The 12,154-nt window shown below is 39.5% G+C and overlaps 1 protein-coding gene across 1 annotated transcript in view; it reads left to right on the forward strand.

The window, feature by feature from the left end:
• The window catches only part of LOC102819969 (protein CBFA2T1-like), a 225,340-nt gene extending 214,474 nt beyond the window's left edge, over window positions 1-10,866 (forward strand). Inside the window, 1 exon segment of the mRNA XM_006859256.1 lies at window positions 10,591-10,866. Within this exon segment, the coding sequence (XP_006859318.1) occupies window positions 10,591-10,866 (276 nt within the window).
• Window positions 10,867-12,154: the final 1,288 nt, after the last annotated feature.

Raw genomic sequence — 12,154 nt, forward strand, 5'->3', positions numbered from 1 at the left:
AGATTTTGGTACGTTGTGTTTTCGTTCTCATTTATTTCTAGAAACTTTTTTCACAAACTTTTTGAAACTCTCTCACAGAGTTTTCTATTTTGGTTTTTCCAATGAACAATGTTATATTTGGACTGTTTAAAAAGACCATATAACAGTAGTGCTTTGAGATTCACACTCATGTGATGAAAGCTTATGTGATAGATGTAAGTAATTAGAAATGGGGATTCAAAACAGATAATAAATGAGTGTTCCAGTACTTAGTTTTTAGTTTCAAGCCACCAAAATAATTATTCTTAGACAGGTGAAGAACTAACTACACAGTTTATTTAAAACTTGGGCAATTTTGTAGCATGAACATTGGTTGACTTAAGTTTAAACTCTGCATTTCCAGAGCATGCTAGGTTGTGATGATGTGGGAAAGCTACTCTGGAAGCTTCATCTTCATCACTCCTTCTAGAAGTACTGGAACCATCCTCAGTGGGACTTTTGAAGTGTAATGCAAATGGTGAAAATATAGATGCTACATAATAACATTAGGAGCTCTGGCAGCGTAGTGGTTACGAATTGGGCTGCTGATCTCATGGTCAGCAGTTTGAAACTACTAGCTGTTCCATGGGAGAAAGATGAGGCTTTCTGCTCCTGTAAAGATTTACATTCTCAGAAACCCTGTACAGGGTCGCTATGAGTCTGAACTGATTCCACGGCACATAACAACATATAACATAGTTACTGCCAGGGGTCTCAGAGGACAGATCTTATTAAAACCCACAAATCTGATCAGAACAGTCGATTTCCAGAGGAACACTCAAAACAAGATCTATGTTTTAATAGGATGTGTTTTTTTGTTTTTCTTTTACTGAAAGTCTGATTCTGGAGATGTTCATGTGTAGTGGAGTGATCACTGGGCATGGAGTGATCTTGAGTAGCTCACCGCTTGTAGCTTTGCCTTTCTGATCTGAAAAATTGAGATAATACATATGTGGCCCACTTTATAAGGTGGTTGATGGGAGCAAAAGAAATCTGTAGCCGTATTTTACTTTACAATGGATAACAAAGCACAAAAGAGCGAAAGGAAGAGAAGAAAAAACAGTTAAAATGCTGTTCTAATAGCTAGGAAGGGTATTAGTGGAATTTCAGTAGCAATTGTGAAATTGAAAAGGATAGGAGAAACGATGGAGATAAAACATGGAGGATATAGTGTGGTGTATTTGCAGGGGTTAAAAAGAGGAGTATTCAGTTTTCAATTCATATACCTGAATCATGTTGCCAGTATATGAAATAGACCACACCAGAGGATGAGATTTAGGAATACTGACTTAGTTAACAGATGAACGTCCTACCTGAGCTATACAGCAAGCAGCCGCTTGAAAATAAGAACCTGTAACCCAGGATGGGCTGGAGATAGAGGTTCAAGAGCCATTATCTTACAGGTGATATTGAAACTGTGTGATTTGACAAAGGCACATCATAATAAGGATAGCATTTTTTTATGCCAGCTTCCCCTATAATATTTGCCATTTTGGAGAGAAATAAACAGAAGAGGGAGAAGTTATAGTATATGAAACAGAAACTCAGAATCTTGGAAATTAAAATTAGAGAAAAATTCAATGATGGAAATTTGAAAAAGAGGAATAGAGAAATGATTGGTGGTGGTGGTGTGCCATGGAGTCTGTTCCGACTCATAGGGACTACATATATAGGTTTTTTGAGGCTGTAAACCTTTACAGCAGCAGAAAGCCTCATCTTTCTCCCTTAGAATGACGAGTAGTTTCGAACTGCTGACTTTGTGCTTAGCAGCCTGACTCATAATAACTACGCTACCAGAGAAGGCTGAGGACTGGTAAAGAGTCATTGGTCACTAGTGAAGTTTAAGGGGAAGTAGAGCAAATGTTCTCTATAACTGCTAATGTTTGTGAAGAAAGAAACTTAAATTGAACATGCAGTGGACTTTCTAGGTCTAATAGCAGTGACGGGTATATCTGGAACAAGAATTATATGTAAGTGCTAAAGGTAGTAATTGGTGTTAGCAACTGCCATTTTTTAAGGACCAATTGAACATCAGACATGTGTGCTTCACAAGTACTTTGTATCCAAGAGGTTAAGTCAATTGCTTTTGGTTCTAAAGTCACTGACAGAAGTAGGCAGTGAATCCCAGATCTGTGTGACTCAGAAGCCTGTGGAATTTCCATTACATACCATAACACTTTGTCTCAGGTTTGATGGCTAACTCACAGGCCCAATCCCTGACCAGTTTCAGGAGTGAAGTGCTCTTCTCATGTTCCTGCCAAAATGGGCTCTATGAAAAGATTTTAAATTGACAAAGGATGACAATTGTTAAAGAATATTTGATTTGCTGTCAAAGACCTGGTTAAACCAAATCTTTGCTGTGCAATATCCCATCCATGTGAACTGGGTAGATCATTTACTAGACAGCTTATTCTTTGGGTCTTACTAGTTTCACAAGCTGCAATATATATATTTGAAAGTGGTTTTCAATTGAAGAAGTCACTGCAAATATGTGATCATACTGTGAATTTAAGTCAGAAGTTGCCTTCTCTAGAGCTCTTTATATTTTGAGACTTTTATTTATAATTGTTTTATTTAAACTTATTGAGCATCAATTGTGTATATATGGGTGTATGAATAGATAAGCACTGGACCACAAGATTGGCTAGAACTGCAAGGTCAGCACTTCAGAGTTGCTATGAGTTGGAACTGATGAGATAGTGTCTAACAACAATCCATACCAACAATAAACTCTGTAAAGAAATATATTAATGGGTGTACAATACCTAGAGAAACTTAGAATAATTCATGAGAAGATATCTTGTCTCACAGAAGAGGAATTTCAAAAAACAAAAACCAGAGGGCTACATTTTGTCAACAGAAACAGAAATCTCATTCTCTAGTCTCGATGTACCTCCAGAAGAGTTGTGGGATGACACCAAGAACATCATAGAGGAAGAAAGCAAAAAATCAAAATGGATGTCACAAAAGACAGTGAAACTTGCTCGCCAGCATAGAGATGCTAAAGCAAATGGAAGAAATGAGGAAGTATAATAGCTGAACAGAAAATTTCAAAGGTCAGCTCAAGAAGACAAAGTCAAATATTTCAATGTGCAGCGATCTGGAGTTAGAAAACCAAAAGGGAAGAACATACTCAGCATTTCTAAGGCTAAGGGAATTGAAGAAAACATTCAAGACTTGTCTTTCATTATTGAAGGATTCTCTGGGCAAATTATTGAATGATGCAGAAAGCTTTTAAAAAAAAAAAGATGGAAGGAATACACACAGTCACTGTACCAAAAAGAAATGGTCAATATTCAGTCATTTCAAGAGGTAGCATATGATCAAGAGCCAATGATACTGACAGACGAAGTCCAAGGTGCATTGAAGAAATTGGCAAAGAACAAAAGCACCAGAAATTGATGGAATACAAATTGAAATCTTTGAACAAAGTGAGGTGGCACTGAAGGCACTCGCCCATCTATGCCAAAAAGTTTGGAAGACAACAGATTAGAAAAGATCAGTATTTGTGCCCATTCCAAAGAGAGGTGACCAAATGGAATGTGGAAATCATCGACAATATCTTTGATATCCCATGCATGTAAAATTTTGCTAAAGATTATACAGAAATGGCTGTAACTATACATTAACAGAACTGCCAGAAGTTTCAGACGGATTAAGAAGAGGACGTGTATTGAGGGATATCATTGCTGACGTCAGATGGATCATGGCTGAAAGCAGAGAATATAAGAAAGATGTTTACCTATGCTTTATTGACTACAGAAAGACTTTTGACAGTATGGATCATGACAAGCTATGGACAACATTGCGAAGTATGAGTATTCCAGAACACTTCACTGTGTTCTGCCAAGAGGCAGTTGTTCGAAAAGAACATGGGGGCACTGAATGATTTGAAATTAGGAAAGGTGTGCAATAGGGTTGTATTCTTTCACCATACTTATTCAACCTGTATGCTGAGCAAATCTAAGAAGCTGGGTTATGTGAAGAAAAATGTGGCATCAGGATTGGAGGAAGACTCCTTAACAACCTGCGATATGCAGATGATACAATCTTGCTTGCTGAAAGTGAAGAGGACTTAAAAAGCCTCACTGCTGGACCGACCAATAAACAACATTCTTATCAGTGTAGAAAAGATTGAAGTTGTCAAAGACTTCATTCTTCTTGGATCAACCATCAACACTTGTGGAAGCAGCAGCCAAGAAATCAAATGACGTATGGGATTAGGCAAATCTGCTGCACAAGACCTTTTTAAAGTGTTGAAGAGCAAAGATGTCAGCTGGAGGACTAAAGTATGCCTGACCCACACTGTGATATTTTAAGTAAGCTCATATACATGTGAAAGTTGAACAGTGAATAAGGAAAATTGTAGGAGAATTGATGTTTTTGAGTTATATTGTTGGAGGTGACTATTGAAAGTGCCATGGGCTGCCAAAAAACCCAGCAGATCTGTATTGGAAGAAGTGCAGCCAGAGTACACCTTGAAGGCCAAAATGGCCAGACTTTATCTCTCCTACTTCGAGCATATTATCAGGAGGGACCAGTCACTGGAGAGGGATATCAAGTGTGGTAAGGTGGAGGGTCAGAGAAAAAGAGGACAAGATGTATTGTGCAATTGTGGCAACAATTAATTGTGAGGTTGGCCCAGGACTGGGCAGTGTTTCATTCTGTTGTGCACAGGGTCGCTATGAGTCAGTACCAACAACAATGTATCTAAAAAACAGCATAAAATAAATCATATTCTTACAGACAAGAAAATTGCTGATACCAGATGATATTCGCTTCCATTTCCACAAATATCCCTTGTATTTAGTACATTTGGCCAAGGATAGAGTGATGTTCAGATCCAGGTTTTTCATCTGATTGAGTTAATACCATTTTTCAGATAAAAACAAAATGTTCTTTATGTAAGAGAATAATATCATAGCAAATAGTAAAGGAGTATATGGTGCCATGAGCTTTGGAAATGAAATCGGCTGTAAAGTGCTATTCTTTGAGCTTTGCACACTCTTGTGGTAATTCATTCATTAGGAGCATTTCTTAGAGGACTGGAAAGTAATGTTGGTTATTTAAAAAAAAAAAAAAAAAGTAAATAAAAGCTCTCAGGAAATACTAGCTTGAATATAAAAATTGAAAAATGTAAAGCTAAATTAAGCCATTGACTGTTTTTATCCCTTTCCCAAGGGATATATCCCAGGCATTATACTCCTTTGGACACAATAGGAAGCTTAGGAACATACCTTTATTAGAGAACTCATGAGATTCTGCAGCCTCCACTATTTCTGGAATTGGCGACTGTAACCAATGTCAGTGGTTTGAACTCCACAGCTGCTTCATGAGGTTGTCTGGTTACGTAAATTATGCAGTCTTGGAAACCCTATGGGTTGGAACAGATTTGACAACAGTGTGTTTGTGATGTTTGGTTTAAGGGCTGAATGCCGTTGGTCAGTTTTCAATTCTGCAGGTGTGGATTGTTGTTAAGTGCTGTCGAGTCCATTCTGCCTCAGAGTGACTGGTGAATTTGAACAGCTGACCTTGCAGTGTGGATTGTCGTTGTTGTTAAGTGCCGTCAAATTAGTTCTGACTCGTAGCGAACCTATATAGATAGGGTTTCTGAGGAGTGGCTGATGAGCTTGAACTGCCAACCTTATAGCTCAAACTGACTTTGCCATCCTGCACATGAACCCACAGCGCCACATCAAGATTCCAGGTGTGGATTAGCCAAAAGTAAATTCAGGAGAGAAATATAGAAATGGCATTTTCTGTAATGCACTTTGGAGTTCTCTAGTTAGTTGACACTTAAACTAACCTTCCTTTCACAATCATTGCAGGACAGTGTTAAGAACAATAAAATTGTGGAGCCTCCCTGTCCCAACGCCATATCATTTAAATTGCTCTTTGTTGTACCTTCCTACAGCTGAAGGTTACTTTTGTCCCTGTGGAGGGTGGCAAATGAGTGGGATCTAACAACTTAGGAATGGAACTAGAGGTAATCCTGGCCCAGAACCAAGGGATACTAGGCAAGAAGTCTCAGTTCTCAGCAGCTCCACTATCCAAAACATCTGTTTCTATGGTTGGCGTAATTCCACTTTTTTATTTGTAAAATTATTCCCATCTTTGAAAACACTTTAAAAAAATAAAGAAGTCCCATTCTGTCTCTTTTTTCCACTCCCCAACACATGCATTTGTAATTACCTGGTTTAGTCTGTGTGTTTAATCAGTTTAAATTGAGAATGTTGTGTACATCTGATTTCAATCTGAAGGAGCCATTGAGTATTGGGCAGTTAACCACCCTGTGCCTGCCAAAATGAGCTGCTGCCAAAAAAAGGATAGGACTCACACCAGGGTATTTCCTAAAGAAGCCACTTGACTCAGATTAGATGTTTAATTTCCTTAAAATATTGTTTTGGATTTAGGTCTCTATTCTCTAATTGGAATTTTCTGATGTAATTTAGGAATACCACTTATTTGCTGAGTTGGTTCCAGGATCCAGCTGGCATTTTTCTAAGAGCCTAAGCCACCAGCAAGTGAACTTCATTCACAGCATTGAGTGTCAGACACCTCACTTGCTGCTTTGAAGGATGGGCCAGGCCTATGTTTGTTTGTTCACCTTTTGGTGAATATGCAATGTGATCCTATGGCTCTTCAGAGAGAAGGGCTTCTAGTTATGCTTACGAGCTCTCTGATCATAGCTGCGTATATTTTGAGTTATTTTCTTGATTAAATTAGTACTGATTGTTAATCTTCACAATGAGCCATAGTTTCTGAATGATATATTAGAATACAGAGCTGGAACCTTTTTAACAGCTAAAAACCATATGAATCTGCAGACAACCCACACTTAAACAACCCTTGTCTTTTTCTCGTTAGCTTCTGTCAGGCTGATCCCTGACTCGCAACCCTGAGTACAGTGGGGTTAGACTTTTGTGATCCAAGGGGGCCTCACTGACTGGCTTACAGAAGTAGATCACTGTCTTTCTAGGATTTTGTTTTTAATCCATTAGTGAAATTAGAATGACAACTGAAAAATCCCTCTGCATATTTTTACACATGGAGACCTGGTGTGGTACTGTAGCTGTAGGGTAAGCACAGAGCTGCTGATCACTAGATTAGCAGTTCAAACCCACCAGCTGCTCCTCAGAAACTTTATACAGGGTTGCTATGAGTTAGAACCAACTCCACCTGAGACTGCACAACCAGTATTCTGAAAACAAGATGAATATAGGGAACACAGCAGGAAGATATTTAATGTGGATTCCTGCTGTGGCTCTGTAAGATACCCTACAAGGTGGGCAGTTTAAACTCACCAGAACCTCCTCGAAAACCCTATACAGAGTCCCTATGAGTCAGAACGGATTCAACAGCAGGTAACAATAACAAACAGCACTTAGCAAGAGCAACATACTAGAATTTCCATTTTAATCGTCACATAACCACAAGGTCAGCACTTCAAACCCACTAACTGCTCTTGGAAATCCTACACAGGGTGACTGTGACTTGGAGCTGACTCGATGGCACACAGCAACAACAACAAAGCACGTACTGTCAGTTAGCTGGGTTACCAAAGTATATATAGTTAGAGGTTTGTTTGACAAGAATAGCAAAATCAAGAATAAGAACTTTACCGGCACAGAGCAAAGATGATTTGATAAAGCCATTTCTCAGTGGGGATAGTCTTGCCAAACGAACTACCCAAGTTTAAAGTTGGTTCTCTCCATTTCTTGGAAGAGCATGTAAGGGCACTGTCTCTCCTCCTCTTCCTCCACCCCTGGAACCTATAGATACGCTCTTTAGTCTCTAGTAGGTGGCATGACATGTCTGTACTCTGATTTATGACATGATTCTCTTGCCATTTAAATCTCAGAGGGCAACCTTTCCTCATGACTTAGAAAGCACCACGGATAATGGCAACAGGCTCACACATGCCTGAGTACTGTACTTGCTTTCAGATGAGCCACCATGTCATCTATTTCCCTTAATAAAAAATAGCGTCAACCAATGGAAAGCATTGTGTGAAATTATAATGAACACTGTCGCATTTTTATACTTAAACATTTTCAAAGAAAAATTAGCCATAGTCTTGATTTATTCATATATAAATATATATTGAGCACCTACCATCTGGTAGTGTTGCTGTTAAGTGCCATTGAGTCGGTTCCGACCTATAGCGACCCTGTACAGGGTTTCCGAGGCTGTAAATCTTTATGGGAGCAGAACGTCTCATCTTTCTCCCACGGAGCGGCTGGTAGTTTCGAACTGCTGACCTTGCAGTTCACAGCCCGATTCGTAACCACTACACTACCAGAACTCCGTGGAGAAAGATGAGGCTTTCTGCTCTCATAAAGGTTTACAGCCTCGGAAACCCTGTACAGGGTCGCTCTGAACACCATCTACCTGGAGTCCTGGTGTGGCACTGTATTGCAAACCACAAGGTCAATAGTTCAAACCCACCACTCACTCCTTGAAACCCTATACAATGGTCACTATGAGTCAGAACTGACTGGAAGGCACTTAACAACAACAATATAGCAGGCATTGTTCTGGGTGCGTAGGATGTATGATGAAAGTACAGACCAAATTGCCTGCCCTCCTTGGAGCTGAAGTAAAGGTCAGTTGTTTGGAGACTGTCTTAGTACTTCATTGTAAGACATAATGAATTTGGTTTTAGTGGAGGTTGTTGTTGTTAAGTGCTGTCATGTTGGTTCTGATTCATAGCAACCCCGTATTGGGTTTCCAAGGAGCATCTAGTAGATTTGAAACACTCACCTTACGGTTTGCAGTCCAGTGCGGATCCTAAATACATGAAGAAGTTAAAGTACCTTTCCTCACACTCTTTAGAATCCTCTATGTATCACATTATACTACTCCTGACTTATTAACATGGTTAAGTTCTAAAGACAAGGCTGTTATGTGAAAGTGAAGTTGGGTTTTTTTTTCAAATCATTCATTTGCGTGATTTTTTTTTTAAATAGAAAAAATAATCATAGGAATAAAAACAACTACAATAATAACGTGCTCATCATTGTGTTAGGGTCCAACTGTGATTTGTGGAAAAGGAGGCTTGGAGGAAACAAAGTTCAATAAAGCCAACTGTAACTGGAGGGCTCACAGTTGAATTTTTTCCTCTTCCTCCTTTGCTGTGTTAAAGCTTCCCTCAGGAAGCTGGCTCCAGGGCTCTTCGCCTACCCTGCAATGCTGCTTTGATAACCCCCTGCATCCCAAGCCTGATCTGCCTTCCAGGCCTGGCAATTCACTTGGGCCCAGGGCTTCTACCAGGACACTAGGAACCTGGCTGAGCATCCGCCTCTCTTTGGCACTCACTTTGGATTTCCTAAACTCATGTGCATTTTGTCCAGACACCATCTCCCATGCCTTTCCTCCCTTTCCACTCCACAGTATTTTTAAAAGCTTTAGGCCCTTAGACTTTACAGAAACTGGTAACCTAGCACAGGCCTGCACATCCCCCAGAGTCCATGACCATGGGAGAGGCTGGCACTATATGACTGACAGCTGAACATGGTACCCTCCTCACGCCAAAGCTGTTACCATCATGCCCGATGCCTCATTAATGTCCTGAATAGTTTTTTACTATTGTTACAAATACAAAAAAGTTGATAAGGAATAGGTATAGTTCTGTGAATCTGATATAGAGTTCTGATGGTTCTTTGTGATTCCTGTTAGTGTTTAGGAGAAGAAATTTCAGCCCTGAGTGATATTTTTGTGGTGTGGCACAATAGGAAAAACACTGGACCACAAGGTCACTTTGAATCACAAGGGTGGTGTTTCAGACTCACCAGCTGCTGTTCAGAAACCCTATACAGGATCACTATGAGTTGAAACCGAATCAACGGCAATTAACATTGTGGCATTATTGGTATTGTTTGTTGTTAAGTGCCATTGAGTTGATTCTGACCCATAGTGACCTTGTATAGGGCTTCCAGAGAGTGCATGGTGAATTTGAACTGCCAACCTTGTGGTCCAAACTGACCTTGCAGTCCAGCCCATAGTGCCACACCAGCACTCCATTATTGATATTGAAGTGGAAAAAAATAAAAAATAATGGCAATAGCAGTGTTAATACTGATGAATGAGAATTTAGATATGAAGATAGCAAAAGCAAAGCTGAAAGAAGGGATTTTATACTAAAAACTAGTTTATACTAGATGCGGTAACAATTGTTGGCAAGAAAGTTTGGGCAGCTTACATTAAGGCTTACATCTTTTGTGTGTCTAGTGTGCACACACACACGACTTGGATTTGTCATTCTTAATATATAGCTACCTTTTGTGGAGTCAATTCCAACTCAATACACTCTAAGTGGGTCAGAGTAGAACGGTGCTCAATAGGGTTTGTAATGACTGATATTTTAGAAGTGGATCTTTCTTCTGAAACATCTCTGGAAGAACTTGAACTGCTAAACTTTTGGATAGCAACAAAGCATGTTATTGTTTTCACCTCCCAAAGAATCCTTTGATTGTATAGTTCCTGAAAATAAGGCTGCAGTGTTGCCTACCTTATTTTATAGACAACAGTGCATTAATCTGAGATTTTGCTTTTTCCTACCTTTCCCTTTAGAGTTGCTGGAATTGTGGCCGTAAAGCGAGTGAAACCTGCAGTGGCTGTAACACAGCCCGATACTGTGGCTCATTTTGCCAGCACAAAGACTGGGAAAAACACCACCACATCTGTGGACAGACCCTGCAGGCCCAGCAGCAGGGAGACACACCCGCGGTCAGCTCCTCTGTCACACCCAACAGCGGGGCTGGGAGCCCTATGGACACACCACCAGCAGCCACTCCAAGGTCAACCACCCCGGGAACCCCTTCCACCATAGAAACAACCCCTCGCTAGACGTGAACTCAGAACTGTCGGAGGAAAGACAACAAAACCAACACGAAACCAATTCCTCATCCTCAGATGCTCAAAGTTGTTTTTTTTTGTTTGTTTGTTTGTTTATAGATGAACTATCATATTTCAGTACTTCAGCAAGAGAGAACTTATTGTATCTTGAGGTGGTAGTAAAATACAGAGGGCCAGTAACGGGTCGCAATGACTTATTGTGGATAACAAAGATATCTTTTCTTTAGAAAACTGAAAAGAGAGCAGAGAATATAACATAAAATGATAGATTTGACCTCCTCCCTGTTATTTTCCAGTAGCTGGGATTTTAAACTAGATGACCTCATTAACCGATGCTTTACCAAACAGCAAACCAAGAGATTGCTAATTGCTGTTGAAAGCAAAAATGCTAATATTAAAAGTCACAATGTTCTTTATATATAATAATGGGGGAAAAAAAAAAAAGAGGAAAATCCTCAAGGGCATGAGCATTGGATACAGCAGTAGACATTTTAACAAGAAGATGAATGGCGTCCGTGGGTTGCTAACTGAACTTTGAAGACCCGCTACAAAACGCGCAGATGTGCAGCAGATTGGAAGGAGACACAGATGTTCGTTTTTGTTTTTGTTTTCCTTTTGTTTTTGTTTTTGCTTTTTTCCTCTTCCTGTTTCTGAAAACAAATACTACTATCCAGGTCAACAGAATGAAAAATGAAAGATGATTTGCAGTGGGATGTATGAATACAACAGCAAGAAAAAAAATTGCCATAAGACAAAAGGTTTCTTTTAAAAATATATGTATACACACACACAGACACACACACACACACAGAAGTAAGAGACTCAGCCTGCAGTTAATTAGCATTCTGGCAGCTCGGACATCAGCCAGCTGCCCTAAATAACCCTTCAACGTTTCTTCACTTTTACAAGGTTCCACAGAGTAAGACATTGGATCTATTCCAGCTCATTCATTTTATATTGAAAAATAATTTTTAAAAAGTGGTGGCTCCAGCTCCAGCCCCTTTCCAAAAATTTTCAACCCCACCCGGTTTGGATTTTTAATAAAACAACTAGTAGTTCTCTTGGTGTTACAACACTTCTGTCCTGTGAGGTTTCCCAATGGTGTTTTTCTTGTAAATGTGTTGGACAAATGTGAAGATGCATTGTAGTTTAACCATATGCCCACATTTAGTCTCTTTATTCCTAGTTGGTGAAGAACCTGTATCTTTCTATGCTGCTTTTAGATCTGTATGTATTAGTGATATTTCTCTAGTAGTTTAAAAAAAAAAAAAAAAAAAAA

This window comes from Chrysochloris asiatica, unplaced genomic scaffold, assembly GCF_000296735.1.
Source record: "Chrysochloris asiatica unplaced genomic scaffold, ChrAsi1.0 scaffold00031, whole genome shotgun sequence".
NCBI classification, from domain to species: domain Eukaryota; kingdom Metazoa; phylum Chordata; class Mammalia; order Afrosoricida; family Chrysochloridae; genus Chrysochloris; species Chrysochloris asiatica.